We start from the raw sequence: 22,758 nt of genomic DNA, 5'->3' as shown, positions 1-22,758 counted from the left end.
CGGAGCTGAATGAGCAGCACATGGGAGATTTCAGGGTATGTGGTCAAAGTCCTCAGGTCGACCACATGTCGTATACCAAACTGTTCACAGAGGCTGGTGTCAGATAGCTCTTTGATCCGTTTTATTTAAATTAATATAATGATTATTGCTTTATAAATTAATTGAATTGAATAGAGATTTTGCATTTTTTAGATATCTTGGTGATTCCTTGTCCCTTTTCTCTGAGCTTCAGCAGGAACTGACACGTAGTTTGCCTGCTCTCCATAACAAGCTACTTCCCTGTCTCTCCCTTCGCCCGGTCTGTCAGCCTCCTAACAAGGTGTACACGTTCAGGGCTGCTGCTGCAGAAGAGCTGCCTAACTGAGGTGAGGCTGGATAGGATGGGGGGGACGAGCCAGACAACAGGTGCATGGGTACATCACCGCTCGCTCACCGGTACCACAGTGGGCATTTCCAGCCTCACCAAAGGCAGCTGGTTTATTTTGCTTTTCCTTCAGATCAATTACTGATGGCGGCGAGTATGACTAAGGGATGGCTCATGCTAGACTCACAGGCGATTCACACTTTTTCTATTCCCCCCTTGGTGGTAGCGTTGGCTCACTGCAGCGTATCTGTGTCTGTTTGTTCATTCACAGGGAAAGCATTAGTGACACATAGATGAGTCACAGAGGCTAGCATCTAAACAGGCCTCGGTGGGAGTCAGGAGCCCTGCCACCCGTTCTGCTCTTGCCTCAAGGCACCTAGTACTCGTGCCCTCAAACTCTCTCTAGTCAACGTAACACTTACACACTTACACACTTACACACACACACACATATGGCTTCTGTGTTCGTTCAGACACCAGAGATCCCACCTGACGCGTTGGGCGCCGCAGAGCAGATGTTGCAGGAGAGCGGTGGAGGGATACCGTCTCCTCGTTATTGAGATGCTGTTTGTCAACGTCATGAGGGAGCAAGTGTACCGGGATCAGTTTAATGAAGTGGTTCTTATAATGAATTGCTCACCTAAGAATTGTGCAGTTTTTTAAGTCCAATGAATCTGAATCGATCTGGATTCATTACCTCATGCAAGTGACTCAACTTGCATGAGGACTCAAGCTGCTTTCAGACCAGCAATGAACTCTGGACAATTTCCTGCCATTTCCAGTGGGGCTGTAGTTGAGAACACAAATGTACGAGTCAGTTGCTGCCGACATTTTCCAAGAAATTCAGAGTGAGCGAGTCGGCATCTCTATAAGATGAAAACTGAAAAAATACTAAATGAATACAACTTCCTCAGTATGAAAAAGAGTAGCCATTCACAAAGAAGGCCATGACGTAGATTTCAAACATGAAAGGAGAATGAGATCCGGGAGCTTATTTTTATGTCCGGCCTGCTGCATGTTCTATTCCTGGATGTTTCAGACATTTTCCTCTTGTGAATGAGTCTGACCCAGACAATCGTCTACTGTGTTCTTCATATGTAAAAGGCAATAAAATGTCTATTAAATAAGGTCAAGACATTTTCCCAGAGTTCATGGCTAAAACTGCTTTACAGAAGATGTTAGAAGTTCTGACTGACTGGTGGAGAGCCCCATGTATGTAGCCTCTGCGTGGTCACTCTTAAAGCCAGGGATGTCTTTTGGATCATTAGTGCTCCTGGCTGTTGTAATGACAGCTGTTAGAGTCGCTGGAGTCTCCTGAGGCCAAGTTTAAAAACAACCATTGTTTAGTTTCTTTGGAGTCACATGAGACCAGGGGCGAATGGTTGTTAAATCCCATGAGAAGAGACAAAGGGATGCTTCTCTGAGTTTACATTTTTATTATACTGGATTGCCTGTCTTTAAGGATCTGATGCTTGTCAAATATCCTCCAGTGTATGGAAAGATTGTTTTTTCTTTTTTTTATTACAGCCATGTTTATTTGCCCTCAGTTCAACTTTCTTGAAAAACAATTACCGATGACATCTTGCTTGATAATTTGATAATAATTTGTTTACAAACAAAAGTGAACTTCCTGACTCTGTTTTTCAAATCTTTAGTTAAATAATTAAGTGGGAAACTGTCTGAATAGAATTTTCTAGAGTCTTAGCATATTAGTCTGACTGCTGTATGTACAGCAGACAGATGGAACGGTTGTGTTAGTGTGTGTCACCTGGAGTTTGTTTCCTCATTGGGATGGGCCTCTCCAAGGTGATAGCCAATTAGAAAAGCTGAGCCTGGCTGTTGGGAGTCGTGAGGTTAGAAGAGATCAGATACATCTCATCCCTCACAAGCAAACTGCTTTCACAAATAACATATTAGTGAAAGTCATTGCAGAGGTAAGTCTATTGTATTTCTGTGGTTTTCTCAGTCAAACAAGCACATTTTCTCACACTCTGCTACGTCCCCCCCCCCCCCCCCCCCCCCCCCCCCCCCCCCCCCCCCCCCCCAGCAGGTAGAGCTGAAATTCCACTCAGGAGTAATATTCTCATGAAGGCTGGTGCCCCGACTCACCTTGCGGTGTGGTATTGAGTCTCCTTTGCGCTTGACTGTGTCCCTCTGTTCTTACAGCTATCTATCAGTTTCATAGCATGCAATCTGCATCCCTCCAGCCTCCCACTACCCGCCCACCAGCGCCGTATCTGTTGTGCTCTGTGTGTGCGCGTCCAGTGCACAAATGTGCATTGTGTTTCTGCAAAAGGTTCAAGTGTGTACACGTTTCCGAGCCCCCCTCCCCTTCCATAATAAAAGAGAGGGGAGCTCCTGGGCAGATAAAACCCACTGCAGTGCTTCCCTGGCAGGGGTAGGAGAGCAGTGAGGGTGCCTGCCCCCCCTGGGTGGATGCTACTCACAGAGGTGGAGATAAGGGCTGTGAGGGTGGTGGTGGAGGACTGAGCGAAGGCAGGCGGGGAGGATGCTGGGAGGCGATCGGTGAGGAAGGGGGGGGCTTCTTCATACATTTTTATGACCACATAGATAAGGTCAGTAGTGTGCCATCGTTACTAGGCAACACTGCGACCCTGAGTTGGATTGAGTTGTGAAGCTGGGAAGTCAGATATTCTTATTGCAACAGCCCTGCTTAGGTTCTGCTGTGTGCGTCTGATAACAAGCAGCCTGTCTCCGCGTGCCAGTCCGAGAGTCAAGGCTGAGAGACCGCTTTAACTGGACGATTAACTGAGCCACTGAAATAATTAGAAGGCTATTGATTGGGTTATTACATTGTTACAGCCATGTTGGTGATATACTGATATCCGTGCCCGCTCAGATATACGTGATGATGGTAATAGTGATGAAAAATGATGGTGGGTTGTTTCATTATATATTTTTAATGATCCAGTTCATGTGGGGATACACTAGACTGTGGGTGTATTGATTTTTCCAGTTTTCAAGCGGAGAATGGAGGAGATGGAGACCAGGCGAATATGCAGCCAGAGTACAAATCACCCAAAACACCACCCTTCTCTCTTTCTCTGCCTTCTCTCACTCTCTCCACCTTCACTCCCTTCCTTCGCTCCCCTCTTTTGCATCACCCTCTCAGCTCTCCGTCCTCACCTCCTTATTTCTGCACACTCCTCCAGTAGCCTTTCATTACGCCCCCCCCCCCCTTCCTCTCCACCCTATCTCCTCCTTTCACCCGCTCCCCTGCCTCCTCTCCTCTCTCCTCCCATTTCTGTCCCCTTCAGCGTCCTAGTTTAGCACGTCAAGGTTGGCTACAGATATGCTCCTCTGTGCCTTGGGGCTAACCAATGGGAAACTGGCTGGGCTTGCTGTAGCCGGCTGGGGTGTTGGTGTCATGAATTGAGGGGGAGTTGGGAAAAAGATTGCTGTAGTGCATGTGCATGTGCTGTCGTCCACTCTGCAGAAGTCTTACAGGTTAAAATACAGTATACAGGGTGTGTGGGTCTGGAATCATTTCATATATATTCCGACAGCAATTTGAGTTAGGATGTAAACTAGAAAAACAAGTAAGAGCATTTTTATTTCAAAATGTTAGCCAAAATATATACCACCCCCATATCTTCCAAAAAACACTTAGGAGGTTCATATTTATTTTGTATTTTCAATATGTTCTGCAGTGGAGCTGCTGCTGCCGTTTTAAAATAGGGTTTGCCTTGAAACTGGCCATAAATGTGACTATACTGTATTCCCTTGTGTAAAAGTAGTCCTTTGCACCCAAATATATACCAGTAATATACTGTATGAAGCCATCAATCTTCCACTCCTGCAAATACTTCACAATAAATCTTACACATATTAATGGATTCAGTAACCAGAAATGCTAGAGTGCTTTTATTTTGAAACGGTTACAAGGCTTTGATTTTTATCGCAAGACAGGAAGATGCATGGCTTCACACTCTAGCTTTACTCCATTTAGTTGAGAACACAACCTAACTTTTATTTGAGGAAATACATTAGATATACCAGCAGCTCTGGTGTGGACAACCCAATGTGTTCCAATTTTTTCATGGGGATCGACATTGAAGGCTTTCGAGATCGACCGGTCAATCGTGATCGACCAGTTGGTTACCCCTGAGTTAGAGACAGAAACTAAAGGTACAGTTTGATATTTGGAAAAATATATACGTGTTCACTTTTCTGCCGATTGTAAGATGAGAGCATCGATACCACTCTCTTATGTAATGCTACTATCAACAACTGTGTAGCTTTGCTTAGCATCTAGACCGTAAAAACACAGATGGATATAAAGATGGACGATGCATCTCCATTCCCCCCCCCAATCCATAAATAAAGCCAAAATATCCCAGTTACCTACAACGCAATCTTGTGCATTCGGAGTTTGCGCAATAGTGCATCGCAGGAGCAATTTCCCGCCAATACACATGCTTGACCAATCATGAGTCAGTCTTACCTGTCAATCATGAGGTATCATCTCGTTTTTATAGCATCAACTAAATAATTAAAACCAAACTTTCCATAATAATAAGCTTATGACCGTGCAATAAGTACTACTTATATTGACAGGAGCCTTCTTAAAGAAAAATGTGTTTATTTAGAACTGCCTGTTTATTTTCTTTCTATAAGCTAACTCACGCTAAGCTAAACTAAGCTAAGCCAAGCGGCTACTGGCAGTAGCTTTATATTTACAAATATGGGTGTATTGGTGTACTTGGTCTAACTTTTTGTGGCAAAATAATTAATGCATTTCTAAGAATGAATTAATAACTATAAATACATAGTTTTTTATTATCTGGATAGAAATATTTAAAGTTTCTCTAAAATATGAAATTAAAAAATCAAATGAAATATATTTGGCATGTAATACATTTGATTTCAGCCAGCTTATAGTGGCATGAGTGCCTGTTTGATGTGGGTACTCCTCAAAAGAAGGTAATCAAACCACTAACCCTTTGTCCTTTACATTTCCACGTCCATGTCCTTTTGACCTCCACAGACACACATTTCTTATTTTATCATTAGTCCCTTTGACATCCTCTTAAACCCTGATGTCTTTGACACAGTTGGCACACTCCCAAGTTATAGCAGTCTTAATTTAAAGAGCGTGCATGTGTCCCCACGCTGATTGACCTGTAGGTGTCTTTTCATCCCACGGGGACTAATACAAGGGTAAAAGTGCACCGCTCTGAACTTTGAGCAGGGGCTGCCTCACTCTGGCCCTGGCAGCATGTAACCTTATACACACTTCTATCAGGAGCCACGAGTGCAGCTTGTCTCTATCAGTGTCATTGTCTTAGAAAACAAAGGGGGATCATTACACCGGTGCAGAGAATGTTTCTATTCTGAGTTAATGGGACGCATAGTGTAAAGGCAACCTGATCCTCCTCTGGGTGATGAAGGAGTGAGCCGAGGCCTGACATTTTGCTGATGATAGGCCAGTCTGTGTTTTGTTGTAAGAGACACTGGGCTTCACAGGAGTTGTCAAAACAACCGGCCCCATCCCAAGGGATTAACCAGCTCGTCTGCACACACGCCAGAGACAGGGGTCGGCCACAGGGAGAAGGGGGGGGGGGGGGGGGGGGGGGGGGGGGGCTTATATGAACATGTGTGGCGTGAGGTCCCTGCAGAGGAGGAGGTGCAAGATGAGACATAAATGAAGGAGAGCGTTCTCCATCTTCCTATCGTTATTAATATTTTAGATTGACAATGGTTATCAGAGGGATCACATGCAGACTTGACCACAGTGGTACTGCAATATGTTTTAATAAATCACAAGGAGCACTTGATTTAACTTAGGATGGAATCAATATGACCACTGAAGTGCACTGAGTATTGTAACCTATCTGATCTCAATTCATTAGCCTGGACAGCACATGATAGAGTGTATATCGTGGAGATGGCGAGGTATTACTACCATATTAATGCCAAGAAACGTATTATCATATTTTCATAGGCCGTTTTCTCATATATTGGGCCATTGTGAGTTTTTGTCATGGTAGCGATATGATCACCACCTCTGTGGCTGGGACTTTGGATGCATACGTTGAGGCCCTTTCAGGAGCACAGGCTTTCTGCAGCTTTCTGAAATCCCCTTGATCACTCTTTGAGTCGGATTGACAGAAAATACAGAAAGTAGTACCCTGTCGTACAAAACTGCACAACTGGAGAATAAGTTGCACAGAATACTGTGAAAAATGTTGCAAAAATTTGAGATTTTGAGGAACTCTTTTTGAATTTCTCTTTAAAGTACCACTCCAGTTAGTTTCATCCATTAAAACTCTTCTTTGTTCTTTGTCATAAGAATATGTCCCTCATGACCTCAACACCTTCCTTCATTATTTTGTAACTGTAATCTATAAATAAACCAATATGGCCCTGCCCCCATCCCTCATCTCTCCACCCTCACAGCTCACATGCCTTTGAGGAGCCTTTTTCAACTACTGAGCTCCACCCACAGGTTGATAGGATTGTTTTCTTATGTGTGACACATCACTAATTCTGGTTGTCTATATTTTTCAGACTGGCATTAAGTTACTGAGTTAGTCATAGCGTTGCTGGTTATTTCATTCAAAATATTTGTTTTAATCATATAAACGGCTCAAGGGGAACATGTTAACGTGTTTAAAAGCATCTATCTATCTATCTACCTATCTATCTATCTATCTATCTATCTATCTATCTATCTATCTATCTATCTATCTGTCTATCTATCTTTCTATATATCTATATATCTATCTGTCTGTCCTAATAAATATGGTATATATTGAAGGAATTCACCTACAGACATCAGCGACCTTTACGAAGATTAATTCAACAATGCAGACAACAGACATTGTGGCTCTTTCATTGCTAATAAATCAAAAATAATATAAATTCCTCTAGTGTAACTGATACTCTGCCTTCATTAATATCTCTCATCTTATTTTATCATCCATGATGGAGCTGGCAGTAAAACAAGTAGCACCGCACACAGATACCATGCCAGTGTGAGTATCAGAGACTGAGGAGTCACGACCTTGGCTGAGCACTGTTCATGAGTTGTCTCATATGTGCTTCCACTTCCCTCCTTGTATCTACACACACACACACACACACACACACATGGTGGCACATGCAAACACACTCAAGCACACACTCACTGACACGCATGCATGACCACACAGCAAGGCCAAGACTGTGGTGCAGCAGCCGCCCCTGGGCCTCATTGTCACATTTACTTACCACTGTTTAGGCATCATGCTGGGGGGCTTAAATGAACTACACCCTTTTTGCACCCCCTACCCACACGGTGCAAACACCAACCCACCACCAAAAGATCCTCTACGCTCGTGTTCAAAACACGGACATGATGAATTATGTCACTTTGTTCATGTATGTTTAAATGTGACTATTTTCATCCACATATGAATATCTGATGTAGCTTCAGCTTTGCCTCACGCTGGGGATGAAGACAATATCAATAATTATTGCAATATAATTCTAATCAATAGCTCAAGGTTTAATAGATATTGATATATTGCTTATGCATTGTGTTGGCACAGTGAGGAGGTATAATGCCATCGATCTGCCTCAGTTTTGTGAAATGTGTCGCTGTTTGAAGAGTTTAAAACCAAAACTTTTTCCCAGGAGCAAGAAATAAAAATGTATCAGCATCGATATCGATATCGACTAATATGAAAATGCTTATCTTGGTATAATTTGTTGCCATAAGCTCTAACTTCAGTATGTAATTTAAACATTTACGCAATAGGGACGTTAATATTGATGGTTTTTCCTCCTCACACATGTGCCTCCTCTTCAGGCCTGAATATAATCTGTTCTCTGGGTATGTCAGCCCGTTTGGCCACAAGGTCACGGCTCTTGTCTTCTGAGGGAAAATCAAGGTATTGTTTTTCACATAACAAGTAAGCCTGCTCTGTTACACAGCTGTCTGTGTGGTGGAAAGTGATGAGCACCGGCACCTGTTTTCCATAAGGATGGAAAAGCCCGTGTGGAGAAACACTCGATCTGTATGTGCCACCACACTCTGCTGAAAGTGATCTTTGAACATCACCAGAATTACGGCGGAGCTCCCTCTGATATTGAGCTGTGCTGTTATAACTGTTGTTGTCTCTGGAATCCCCGTACATGTATTAGACGTGAAGCTTCCCTCGAGGAGTTGGGTATTTTGGGATGCAGAGAATGAGGCGATTACTATTCAATACGTTTTTAAAGTGAAAGGGAGATTAATCCTCCCTAACCAAATATTGGATCAGGAATAAGTCATCCAAAAGGCAGCGTACTTATTACACTTATTATATTGATTCTCCTCCACCTATAATATCACTTGAGCAACTTATGTGCACCTGCTCTCGCTTTAGTCGTTGTAAGGTCATTTGGTCAGTGTTGATGTTTCTCATGTGTTTGTTTGCTGTCAAACACACGTTGCGATCTTATACTGGGCTACTCCCATGTATGGTACGTGTGTGTGTGTATATAGTGTACACACAGTGCGTATCCCACCCCCGCTGTAAACGTTACCCTGGCCCATATTGGGGTGAAAGAGTCATCTCTCCTCTTTTCCTGCTAAAATGACAACAGGCTCGATTGCTTCATCTGTGTCAGTATTACTTTCTTCCTCCCGCACAAACAAATATACCCTTTTGATATTGCATTTCTCTATCTATTCCATTTCTGTTTTTAAATTTCAGCTTCTCATAAAATCCTGTGGGCTGAACTACACCAATGCTTAATTTCCCCCTAAAATGTCAAAAGGCACCCTCTAATTCCGTGGATCCTCTTTTCCAGTCTCAGATCTCTTTTTCTCCTCTCTGGGTTTTGTTTATCTCTGCAGGATGTTAATGTCATCTGACAAAAAAATATATAATTTTACTTTTACTCTACCTTAGTTTGTCTTTAGCATCAGTAGTGCAGTGGCCATTTTAAACCTGCCTGTTTGTAATGTTCTGTTCTCTTGTCCAGTGTTGATGCTCTGGAGCTATTCAGAATTGTTCCTAATCATCAGTGAGTTCTCCTCAAACTGTTCTACAATATACTTTCACTTTTTATTGTTTCCCTGCTGGACGCTGTGTGAAGACGTTTTTTATATCTAAGGTGAGATTTAAGTTTGTGTTCATCCTACCTGGTTTATCTACAATAAATATTTTATAGCAACATTAAACTGAATTAGCATTATCGCTGTTCATGTGTGTGTTTTGCGTATAAGTTTGATTGATTTACTGAACTACTGGTAGTTTTTCCACCCATTGCATGTAGGCTATTTCCGTGGTTTGTTTAGCAATAAACACAATCTTCAAACCCAACTTCCCAACCTTTCAACATAAGTGCTCTGTGCGTAGCTCGATATAAAGCGTAAAGCAAAAAAAGTATAACAAACGAACATTGGGCTTTTACTTTTAAGACAAATTCCTACAGACGAAGTGGTTCTATGTGTTTTTGTCTCAATGGCGATCAGCACCAACATCAGCCGAGAATGTCTGCGTGAGTCTGATGTGGTGAAATAGAAATAATGAAAATATCAAAATTATCTGGTGGAGATTTTGACCCAGTCGCTGATCTCTGCTGTGGTTTGTAGCTGAGGTTGTGGAAGAAGACATGTTGAGCTTGTTCCACAGGCTGAAGGCACACCGCCCCACCCCCACTGACTGCTACAGATCACTGGTTGCCTGTTTATCTACATTTTATGAATTTTGAACACATCTCAAGTCAAAATCGCTGTACTTTTACATTAAACATGCAAAGTGCAAAGCCGAGGTTTCCGAGATATGCATGTCACATACAGCCAGACCGAAAGACAGACAAACCAAATTTGACACCGCACCTCCCGGGGCCATTAACAACACTCAAGGCAAATGCGAAGCAGATCAAATGAACAGTTGTCGAGATATGCGTTCCACATACAGACAGCCTGACGTGTGTGGAGTTAGTGGGTACTGTATGTACGCGCATCCTTGAACTTCAGTCCTTGAATTGAATTAAAATACAGAGGTGACCTTGAGCAAAGCATTTCACTTCCTTGTGTGGAAGCAGACGCTTTTGTAATGTAAATGTGCAGGATGTGCAACAGGGCTGAGAAGCAGAATGTGCATCTTGTGCATCTGAATCCAGCAGTGAAACACCAGCACAATGCTCCTAATCCAGTCTAAATGACAGGCAGGATGTCTGACCCACTGCCCTGATTCAACCATGTTTGCTCCTCACTGCTACTTGTTTCGGGTTTATCTTATGGCTTAAGATGCAAAAGTCCAATGATCCTCTTACTCATTATTACATGATTAAACATACATTTTGGTGTAACAATAGCTCAAAAAGAGGACATCAGTAATTCCAAAAAGGTCATTGCTGAATGCCTTCAACAGAAAGTGTTATTAAAAGGACAGTGATGCCATTTCAAAGGACGCCGGAACAGTGTGTACTGGTACAGACTTCAGCAGATGTAGTGCAGTGTTTGTCTACTGCACTGGAGTGACCACTGTAGAAGAGACAGGCAGACAACATTTGCCCTACAAGCATTTATATCACCATGAAAAAAACAAGGACAGACCACACACACACACACATACACACATACACACACACACTCCCTCTTCTGTTTATTATTATTTCAGTAATTCATATTTATTTTCCTTTGCACGCAGTCAGGATGGTGAAGCTCCTTCCCCTTGGTCCTGATATAAGGAGAGAAAATGAGTATCCTGGGGTGAATAAACAGGATTTCACTTTCAGTAGATTCTGTCATGTGGGATCGAGGATGAGATGCAGACTGGCCTGCTGGTTATATCACATTCAGTGGAACCCGGCTCTGTGGACAGGCCCACAGGCTCCCACAGCCTGATGCAGCTACACCCTTGACTTCAAGGCAAGCATTAAAATGGAGGGGTGGAGGTGCTGGTGCTGCTGGTGGTGGGTGCATTATGAGGTTGAGGGAGGTGGTATGGAGTGTGTGTGTGTGTGTGTGTGTGTGTGTGTGTGTGTGTGTGTGTGCCTTTCGGGTGGGGGTGGGGGGGGGGGGGACACTTTATTAACCCTCTGTTTTCTGCAGCCCCTGACAAAATATTGCACCTGTCCCCTTATTTCTCTTATTTTCATGCAATTACAAAGAGAACTCAATCAATTTAAAAGTGCTCCACTTTTCCCCGATCAATTTAATGGCTATAAAATGTGCGTAAACGGATGGAGGCATAACCACAGGGGGAAATCACCTCTGTCCATACCCATGATAGGTATAAACCCCGTTCGCCCAATTCAAGCAGGATCTGGCACATAATGCTGCACACTGATGTCCAGCTGCAAGCGGCTGACTGCGCTTTCCGTTTGTGCCGGCGCATCTCCGTGCGTAAAGATGCCATCTCAGGTGCCGCGGTGCGTCAGGTGCAGCTCATTTCCTTAATGCAAATTGCCGCGCGCTCTCCCACTCTCTGCACCTCCAGTGTAGCAGCCTGTGTTGAGCCCTCAGGAGCGACCGGGAGCCGCCTCTGCTGCTCCTTTAAGGCAATGAGGAATTAAAGCGTCTGCAGGGGCAGGGGGGTGGTGGGGGGGAGAGGGTTATATTCTGTGCAATGCTCGCACAGCCAGTGTGGTGCGATTAGAGAGCGGCAGCGGGGAAGATGCGCTTGCTCGCCTCTTGCTGGACGCACAGAGGCGATGAAGATGATCTGACTTTCTTTCTGAATAAGAAAAACCTGTTTTTCCATTCTTACTCTGTCGCCTCCTCCTTATCGTTTGCTTCTGTAGTTATTTTAGTTTTCTAAAAAATTTAATTTTGCTCCCCCAAGGATGATCCGTCAGTCAGGCTTTTATTTAGGAAATCGGAGCCTCTGATGTACATATATTTTTCTACTAATTCGAGTTGAGACACTTTGTTTGGGACAATTCCTTTTTTCTTTTCTTTTTTTTATATCCCCGGATCCGGGCTCTGACTCAGCATCATTCACACCTGGGCTTCACCCCCTCAGCATCCTCTCTGAATAGCAGGGAGACGCAGCAAGACGCGGAGCAAGAGGAGGAGAGTGTGAGCACAGCTTCTCCCCCAAGACAATCACACAGGCGCATTTATGTTCCAAGCGCACAGAGAGGGCTGAGAAAAGAAGGAGAACATAAATCAGTGTGAGGAAAAAGTAGAAAGGGAGATATTCAAAAGTATAGAGACTTGGAAAAGGCTTGCGTTGAGACAGTGGCAAATGTTTAACCTCACCTCAAGCGCACAGAAGAGAAACCCAGGGAGGCACCGGTGGTCGGAGGAAGAAGAGAAAGCATAGCTTGGGGGGCTTGAACGGAGCAGGGCATGTGGATATTGGCTTTTATCTTTTCGCAGAGCATCTTGAATGGTAAGTTTCTCATCTTTTCTTTTTTTATAATCAATATTAGTATTAGTGCTCATTGCCTAGTGCAGGAAGCAAACAGGGAGCTAAGTGACTGCATGAGAGGGAGGATGGAGGTCACCTGTGACCCACATGAAATGCATTTTATGTGCTTGTCAAAAGGCTGACACCCCTGATGGAGGGAGGGAGACGGGCGAGGCATGATTTAAAAAACCCCTTCAAGATTTCCTACAAACCTTTAGACACATCTCTGGCCTTCAGATATACACTATATCCTGAGCCAGATGGAATAACACAGCTGAATTAGGTTGGTGTGGACCCCTGGATTCAATTAACTGGTTTGGTTGTATTGGTTTAATTGTGTTTGTAATAAGTCTCAATTATTGTCTAATTTGCATCATGCAGTGAATGTGATGTATTTCAGTTTGTCATTTTCTGATGCCCAATGATACTCGTTCTGTCACAACCCTGTTCCACTGTGGCCCTTAGTAATAAGTGACGTATTTGATATAATGGACATTTGGTTTAACCCCTTCCCCCTCCCCCACAGTGAGCCGATTTTTCAAGTTCAAAGTGGCATAAATGGATGTGATGATTTAAATTGATTGATTTACACTGATATTTAAGATGCAGCCATCAATTTTTCCATTTAAAACACATTTAATGTCAAATATTCAGCTGTATTCATGGACTGTCAGAATGTTTCCAGCATCTACACCCAATTTTGTCTTAAATCGTAGCATTACATTATTTATCATTATATATAGTTTGTAGAGGGAAAATGATGCAGCATTGGTGCAAATTGTTCATAATAGTGATAAAGAAATGCAATATTTTTTAATTAGATACATTCCTGAGGTCACAAGTGCAAAAGTAGCTCACAAATACACACAAAAATGTGAAATAAAATTTTCCATTCAAATCGTCGGTAACCTCATTCTCCATTCAAATACTGTATTCAAACCCAAGTGATTTGGTTTTGCATCTTGTCTGTGTTTTCTTGCACACATGTGTGCGTTAGTGTTTGTTCCACTGCTGTCACCATGCACGCACATCTGTGTGCTCATATAGTGTATCTATAATCAATAGCAGAAAATTGATACAGTTTATTGCATTCACTTATTGGCCAGAGTCCCCTCTACAGGGAGGGATTATGGCCGACTGGGTGTGTACGAAACCAGGGGGAAGAAAAAAAGGGAGTCGAAGAATGAGCGCGGGAGGAAAAAGAAAATGGAAACATACGTATAAGAAAACACGTCGGGGTGACAAGATGGGGATTGTTCGCGCACTAAAACAAAATCCCGCCCACGGTTGGCTGCATTCGTACCAATGGGTCGAGAAAAGCTGAATTAAAAAAAAAGAAAATTGGGGGAAGTGAGGATTTACAGGTACGAATATATTCAACCAGCTCGAGGGGCTGTGATATATAATACGGTCCCGTTCCCCTAAAATGGATTTTCCCTTCTGGCCGGGATGATAAAATAAGGCTTCGAAATGGATTTTTGTTTCTGTGTTGTCGCCTCTTTCGGTGCCGAGGCAACCCTCGCTCGCTACCGCTTATTGACACGGACTATAACGTGGTATCTCCCTCTGCCCAGCTTGCAGAAACTCATAAAGGAACAATAAGGAATCCCCATTAATCATAATCATCCGACTCTGACATTAGATCAACTGCCAGGCAGGATTGTGTCCGTTTTTATTGCATAGGGGATTACTGAGGAGGCCTGTGGCACACAACTGAGAGGGACCGAGCAGTAGACGGCAGACATGACACTTTTTGTTGTTCGCCGTCCCCACTGCAATATACGCTTCTTTTTTTCGAGAGCGTGTTTGTGTGACTCGCTGTTTGCGTTGTCATTTATGTTTGATTTCCCCTCCATCCCCGGGCAGGAGCCTCACCGTACGACTTTGTCCTCTGCGGCTGGACGTTTTGTTGATTGTCATGAAAATGAGGCGTTCGTCGGCTGTGCAGGCGTCGCTGGAACGAATGAATGAACGAATGAATGAATGAATGACCTTGTAGATAGAAGCCAACACAGCGATTGGATTACACACGATTCTTGCTGTTTTAGACCTATCACATGCTCACTGGCCTGTCTCTATGGTAACCTCCGTCATGGGTGTCAAGGGCTATGTCCTGAGACGATCACTCATTCACTCTGTGTGTGGTGGGAAACTGTAAGGCGTGTTGTTTTCTTGTGGTGAAAAAGAGAAAAGGGCATTGGACTGTTGGTTGTTTACTTCCTTCTCCAGCGTGAGGTCGTTCTTCTCCACAGTGTTGAGTGTAACAATCACACACTATTCCAAAAAGGCAGCTCCAGGAAATTGTGGATTATATTGTGACTCTTTTTGGATATTGATTATTTAAATCCAGAAGTACATGATCAGGAGCCAATCACATCCTTTCATATCAGCGTGTCCTTAGGTGATAGGCCAAATGGCGTTAGGTGTTATGGTCCTTTCACTTTGCTCTTTGACTGCATAATAAACTCAGCAACCCATTTTAAAAAAAGGAAAATCACAAAATCCCCATTTCTAAATTGCTGTCATCGTTGACATTATTATAAGTTCTTATAAGAAAGAGAGAAAAGCCGCGGCAGTTCCCTTCCAGATAAAAAGAAAATTCTAATTTGTTGAGTATGACACCTTTGACAGGCACGTTTAATTCTTCTGTTCTATTTCAGACCTTTTGTTTTTGCTGTTACCTGCGTCTATCAAAGTAGAATCTGTGAATTCACTCATCAGCTCAGGGGAGGATACATATTAAATATCTCTGCCTGAAAGCTGCCTCTAAGAAAACCCCCAGCGAGCTAAACTGGCCAATTCAAACCCCCATTACAGAGACATAATGAGTCGAGGCTTCTCGCGCAGTCCCCGTGAAGACTGTGCTGATTTGTAGACGAGCACGAGGCTTAACCTGATGCTCACGACTTAGAGAGGACTTATCTCGTATGTCTTAAATTAAAAAAATGAACATTTACACACAGATCAGGGGATCACGCAATCAAATTTTAATCTCAATTAGCGGTGACCTTTCTCTAGGGGTAGAAACGCAGATCCACTATGAAATAAGGCTCTTCCAGCCCAGTGCAGGTTTACCGTGCAGTAAACAGCTGCCAACATCAGTTAGCCTGCCAATTTTACATGACCCTACATTATTAGCAACCTGAGACACTGGATGGAAACGCTACAGCGGGAGCGGGGGGGGGATGGATTGATTGAACTTGGCTGTGAGGAGAAAAGGGGGGAACTGGTGTTTGCACGGCAATAAATCTACATGAAGGTGGTGCACTGGTGAGAGCTGCGCTTGTCGGAGCTCCGAGGCGTTTCTCAAGACGTCCAAAAGAGCACGGGCCTCCCGGCGGCCCCGCACAGCGGAGGAGGGAAACCTGAGCGGCCTTACAGCTGCACTCGCAGCCATTAGTCTGTTTACTAATCACCAATTAGGATTTGGCTGCAGAGGCAGTATCACAACTCATGAAATTAAATTACCTCCATGAAAACAAGCAGCGTACAGTGAAGTGATGGATCATCTGGTGCAGTCGTGCTCTGATATGAATATCTAATGGGCTAAATTAAGTTTACAAACCCACTTAACTCACGCACACTTGTGTGAGTTATACGGGGGGGGGGGGGGTTGTTGCCTTATATTTTTAACTCTGTGTGTGATTCCAGTTGAAAGGGCCGCTAATGTTGCGTAATGGATACTCTGATACGTGATCATAATAGATATCCCCTAGTTCATACATCCCATAATGAGGGCCACTCTACTCTACTGTACCTCCTTGAGCCCGTCTCGCTCTCTAATTAGGAGCCGGCTTTGGCGACTGTGTGTGTTTGTGCGTGCATGTGTCCGTGTGTGTTTTGTTAAATCGCACCCGATGTAAAATCTAATTACCAATCACACTGTGTCTGTCTGGATTCCACTGAGTCAGAGGTGTAATTGTGCGAGCCGGGCGTGTAACTGTCTCTTGCATTAAAATGTTAACGATATCATTTAGCATCTGCGGGGAAGAGCAGGGAAGCCCCCAGCACCCAGATGTAGGTGTTTGATCATGCGTGCAAAGTGGGGTTGTAGTAATTCACTCAGCACCTGTCAGAGTGACATGTTATATTACCGTGCAGCGCCGCACAGGTACTTTCATGAAGGAACCGGTGGAAAGGGTTCATTTGACAGTTTGAATCTGACTTAGTTGAGAAACAGGCCCTGCTGCTCCGCTCTGTGGAACTGACTCAAACATTTCTAGAAAGAAAAACTTACAAGTTGAGGGAGCCTCGATGTTTTTGCACAACAGCCCCTCAACACTTTAAATATTGGTCAATCAACTCATTATCTTTAGTGCGTAAGGACTTTTTCTTACAGTTCCAACTATTAGTACTTTGTCTAAGCGATATAACCAAATATCTGATATCTAACAAATACATAGTCTCACTATATATTTCATTGCGTCACTAACTTGTGTGTAGGAGGGAGTTTATCTGCTATAAAAAGTGTTAACAGCACTTTAATATATGTCTTTTCACATAAAGATGACAACAGACATGGCTCCCATGTCATCTGAATTCTATCTGCAGGTGCATCAGTAAACCAACCATGACATGACTGAAACACACAGGCGTTGCATTCAGGTGCACGTTGCAGGTCCCATTCCCCGCATCGAGTTATGAGGTTGTTTTTGCGACTTAGTGCGTTCATGTGCTGTGATGTCTCGATGTGGAAAAAACAAAATCAACACAATGTGTTGAGTTCATGTGTTAAGAGAATTTTAAACACGTCATTCAAATGTTTGTATAATAAACGTCAGAGATGTTTTGATTTTTCCAATTATATCGACAATACATGGATGCAGAAATAAGATAGGCTGTTTATAAATACTGTCAACTGATCTATATCATATGAGAGTCCTTTGTGGCAGTGTCTGCAGCTGTGATGAGTTTCGCTCAATTTTCATCAGTCATTTATTTTATTTTGTGTTACTGCTTTTTACAAAAATGCTTTTTTAATGCAAAATTATAAAAGTCAGTTTTCTAATGCTTAGAGTTTATGATTAAAACCGAACATATAGTCTACAGTTCTTTGTAGTAAGTCGTTTTTCCTCATCCTGTCTATTATCAAATACCAGGTAACTTTCAACAGTCAAACACAATTTGTATCATTAATTTGCATAAATGTTTCAGAAAAAGATTTGTTTCCTTGTATTTCGATTGGTCTCTCCTTCACTCCATCCACAGGTGTCTTGAACAATGAGAGCACTGAGCAGAGACTGTTCCTGTGTTTACTGGCTAATGGCTGCGAGCCATCTAGCTGCTTGCTACTTCACTGGCTTGGAAAAGTCACATGTGGTTATGATCCCCCCCCCCCCCCCACATAGTCGTTGTGTCAACATGTATTCATTTACACTTTCATTGTGGTCACAATGTGTCCCTGACCCCCTCTGGAGGTGGTTTGACCGATCTGATCACAATCTGTCCTTGTTACGTTGTTCTGGGTCCATTTACACCCGTGGTCCAGCCCTATCTGCCGTCTGATCACCTAAATACATTGTGTAAATGAAGCATATGTTCGCACTGCTCATGTGATTCCAAGGAGACAGGTTTGCTCGCATTGACACTACATGGGTAATTCCTGTAAATATCATTGCAAATATAAATGGTCCATCTCTGCACTAATATACAATCATTCAGTCAAATGTTTATATGTGTAATTTTCTTGTGGATTAAAATTTTCTATCTTCAGTTTGTGCATGTGGGCCTGGACTTCATGCAGTATAGCTGTATGTGTTTGTGTGTGTGTTGAGCTCTGTGAGCTATGCCTGCAGTGCTAGTGGTCAGCTCCCCACCACAGCTTTTGTTCATTGTGGAAGACAGGTGGCCGAGGTGTGATGCGTTCGCTATCCATCACCCTCCAAGACAAACATTCACGCCGGACCTCATAAATACTGGCTCTTAATCCAGTCCTCCACATACCAGGGCCTGGCTTTGAACTCACCACTGTCCGAGGCCCAAGGCTGAATTGATCCCTGCGACTCCGGCCCGGCCGTGATGCATGAGCCTGACTAGCACAACTGCCGCTGTCTTTCTCTCTCCACCATCACCTTTCATTAGACTTCTTCCACAGGCCGGCCTTTAAAAACAATAAATACACCAAATATCACCCGTATCTTCAACCAGTTTTCCAACCATTTCCTCTGTGCTGTATATTTCTAATTCACGGCCTTAATCAGATTCGTTGAGTCTGCGTTTCCGAACGATATGTCACCATGAAGTTCTGCCCGTGTGCCTCAGGCTCCACAGTGTGAATATTAAACTAGGCTAAGGGATAACGGAGGAGGCCGAGTTGGACAGACAGAGTGACAGAAAGACAAATGGGTCCAGCTTGGTTCCTCGACACTGCTTTTTATTTTTAAACCTGGCACAGATGCTAAGATTTAAGACCAAGTTAGCGGAGGGTTATTTTTAGCCGGCCATTTTTAAAGCTCTGTCATCTTGTTGGAGTTGAGGTAAGGTGTGTGCATAGGAGAGCGACTGCATGTGTGTGTGTGTGTGTGTGTGTGAGAGATGTTGGTGCTTTAATTGTGTGTTTGCTGGTGTTTATTGTGCATCAGCAAGCGCCGACATACATAGGGAGGCATGCGGTCTACAGAGTGTGTGTCCTTGTGTGCGTGTGTACTCTGTGTGTTTAATTGGGGAGCCGAGTTGGGTGGGTGGGTTATGGGTGTGACACGGAGTGGAGCCACAGGAGTCTGATTTATGTCCTTCCAGCCACTCATCGATCCCCAGGCCTGGTGTGAGACTGAGTGCGCTGTCAATAATCTTAGCACTTTGTGGTATTCATAGAATTCCCCAGACCTCCTCTGCTCAGACCGAGGTGTGATGCTGCAGTAAGCCATCTTGTCCGAGATCAAATAAGAGGGCACAGGGCCTGGCAGCGGTGCATTTGATTGCCGGGTTGTCGAGCAGCGAATAGATCATTCTGCGGCGGAGGAGCTGTTGGTAGGAAATGGAGAATTGGACGTATTGTTCGTACAAAGGAAGGTAATCTGGACAGAGCCCGACGCGGGTCCCCAGGAACATGTAGCTGTTTAGGTTGTTGCTAAGTGTCCCCGTAGACTGTTGCCAGGACGAGGTCTATTATGTGATGCTCTCCGCATGTCTCTCGCTAGACCATCCATCCCCACAAGTGATTATGCTAATTCATGTTTGATCAGATGATTAAATTAAAACTTGATTCATCCGAAGCGCTAAATGCTCAGAATATATTTGTGTCAGCTTGGCTGCCGTGACTTCGCACTCCAGAGTCCAACCCCCCCCCCCACCCCCCCCTCCCCCCGCGCCCCGCCCCAGCCACTGGAGGACAGGATGACCAGAGAGGAGAGAGGGAAGGAGCAGAGCAAAACACCTCCCTTTTTTGTGTGTGTTTTTAATTCAGGCCGTGGCAGATTGAGAAGCAGGATTGTAATAAAAATAAGCCAGAGGGCTGGTAAGGTGGGAGAAGAGGACAAGGAATAGGAGGAAATAAGGGTGTGTGTGTTTGTGTGTGTGTGTGTATGTGTGTGTGTGTGTGTGTGTGTGTGTGTGTGTGTATGTGTGTATGTGTGTGCGTGTGTGTGTGTGTGTTTTGTGGGGGTAGTGTAGGGGGAGTAGTGCTGAAAGGAGCCGTGCTGTGGTCCCCTAAGTGTTGAATAAACATGCTTGGTTTAGGGAAATGGCTGCGATAAATGTTTAATATGATAAGTCCATAAAGACGGTCAAATGAGTCTGGAGTATTAAAATGAACGTGGCACGCAGCGGCAGCAGCAGCAGCAGCTCTGGCAGAGGAGGAGGTGGAGGGGGCCGTGTGGCGGTGGGGGGGGGCTGATAATGGCAGGCAGAGCTAACAGGATGAGAGCAGCCAGCTGCTGTGACATCAACATTAACACACTCCACCAGCTGCTGGTCACAGACGTCTCTGGACAAATCAGGGACAGTGGTAAATATTCAAAGGTCCGCCACGGCCTCACAATGACATTAGGGCCTCGTTCAACGTCTGCAACAGGAGCGTCGTGTTCGAAATGCATTTTTCAAAGTTAAGGTGGAAAAGAATTAGAACAATCAACTAGAATTGAAGGAGCTTTTGCACTTGAGCCCACGACTCATAAATATTGAAATAAAAAAGGGAAAAAATTGAACAGCGGTAGAAGAATTATCAAAAAAAGCACTACACGTTTACAGTGTCTTATAGCAAGGCTGTCCCTGAGACATTATATTTATGTTTGCATCGATTAGTGAGACATATGCCGTCACCTGTCTCAGGATTTCCATAATTAACACATCTGTAAAATGTTAAATGACAACTTAATTTGTTTTCTTTTAAATACCAGATCTCCACTAGGTAACTGTGATTATATTTATGCCCTCACAGCCCTTGTTTGAGGTCAGGGAAAAGATGGTGCCCTAAGTAAACCACTGAAAAGACAAAGTTATTTCAAGCTTTAATAAGAAACGATGAATCCTTGTCTCCGGTCTCTTGTATTTGCATGCAAATACAAGATTTTGGCTAACACTTCAGAAAGGTGTGCCGTGCCTGCAGTGAAAAAATTCAGACCACACAAGTGATAGGAGATCCTTGAGGCCAGAGAGTGTCAGTGTCAGGTCATTCTCTTCAGCAGCCTCTCATGTCGCAGCTCGTGTGCGCTGATGCCTTCGTGGACACACACCCAAACATCCAGGATATTGTGTTACCTCGGCTGGCATGCAGGTGGACAGCGGTCACGTTAAGACACCATCAACAGCAACTCTCGTGAAGACCCTTACCTTAATGTTCGCCGACATAATAAGGTTGCTTGTCCAGTTGTGCTATGTCTACTTGTCTGAGGTAAGGCTTTTTCGCCAATGTTGCGTACGCCAGACGACGAAAGCGCTGCTGCTTAATTGTGTTATCGGAAGAGATGGTGTATGTTGACAATCAGATTAGTTTGGAGGCGATTAGATTAAATCCACTCAAGTCTCAATGAGATGTTTTTAAGTGTAATAGTAAATTACAAAGAGTCTTAAGGAGTAGAAGCGTATAATCGAACTATATAAGTGGAAACAGGTTGAGAACTAACCAACTGAAATATCAAAAATAAATGTCCCAGATTTACCATATATTATCATAATGACTTAGCAGCAATATAGTGTTGAAACATGTTTGGACATTTATGTTCGGCAGTAGAACTGAGCAGTAGATGTAAAGTATTTGTGGTTTTACTGCATGAAAGAGATCAAGAGTGTTTCTAGTGTCTGTAACTTGAATATAATTTTCCAATTAAATATACAAGCTATTCTCCATTCAACAGCAGGGGATAATTGTATTTACTTTGTATTTATCTTCATCTAAGACTCTTTGGTCCGACAATGATTCTGTTTTACTAACAGACAACAAACCTGAATACACTTTATTCAAATAGCATTTTCCCAAACTAAGTTACTTTACAAACCAAGTCTAATTCCCCCATTCACATAGTAGTTTAAAACTCATCCCTTTTTTGATCACACTTTTATTGGTTTTCGTAATTTAACAAAACATCATCGAAAAAACCAACACATCCATCAACAAAATGATTAAATATACAACATGTCAGACTGTAAAGAAGTACAAATATACTAATACAAAATCAAACACTAAAATTGAAAAATTGAATTGAATGGATGTGCTGTTGGGGAATTGTGAGAGAAAGAAGGTTCTGAATCTTTCCCAAAGAATGCCGACTCTCTACCCCCTGTGCACTGCACACCGATTTGGTGTGACTTCACCAAAACACATTTTATTGCAATAACCTATATAGTACGTGGATTATCTTTATGGTTATTGTGAGCGCCACCATATCTACATGGGCTACGCCAGGCTGCATTCAAACCTTTCTTTTTTCAACCACCAGTGTTGCACCTCACTCGAATAAATCATCCATAGAATATATTTATAAACATACTCACCCAGGCCTGTTTGTCAAACGGATTAGCATTAGCTTTCTATAAATACATTGTAATTAGGTTGAGGAGAGGCAACAGCTCAGTGCTGCTCTCCTCAGGTCTTTGAAAAAA

General features: G+C 43.4%; 1 protein-coding gene across 1 annotated transcript in view; it reads left to right on the top strand.

Moving 5' to 3' along the window:
* Nucleotides 1-365: 365 nt before the first annotated feature.
* Nucleotides 366-22,758, top strand: part of dscamb (Down syndrome cell adhesion molecule b) — a 122,775-nt gene continuing 100,382 nt past the window's right edge. The window contains exon 1 of the mRNA XM_053422769.1: nucleotides 366-405. Within this exon, the coding sequence (XP_053278744.1) occupies nucleotides 381-405 (25 nt within the window). The 5' untranslated portion in view covers nucleotides 366-380. The remainder of the gene's footprint in view (nucleotides 406-22,758) is intronic.

The sequence above is a fragment of the Pleuronectes platessa genome, chromosome 5, assembly GCF_947347685.1.
Source record: "Pleuronectes platessa chromosome 5, fPlePla1.1, whole genome shotgun sequence".
Taxonomy (NCBI): Eukaryota; Metazoa; Chordata; class Actinopteri; order Pleuronectiformes; family Pleuronectidae; genus Pleuronectes; species Pleuronectes platessa.
Note: the sequence above shows the minus strand (reverse complement) of the source record. Positions and strands in the feature narration are given on the sequence as shown.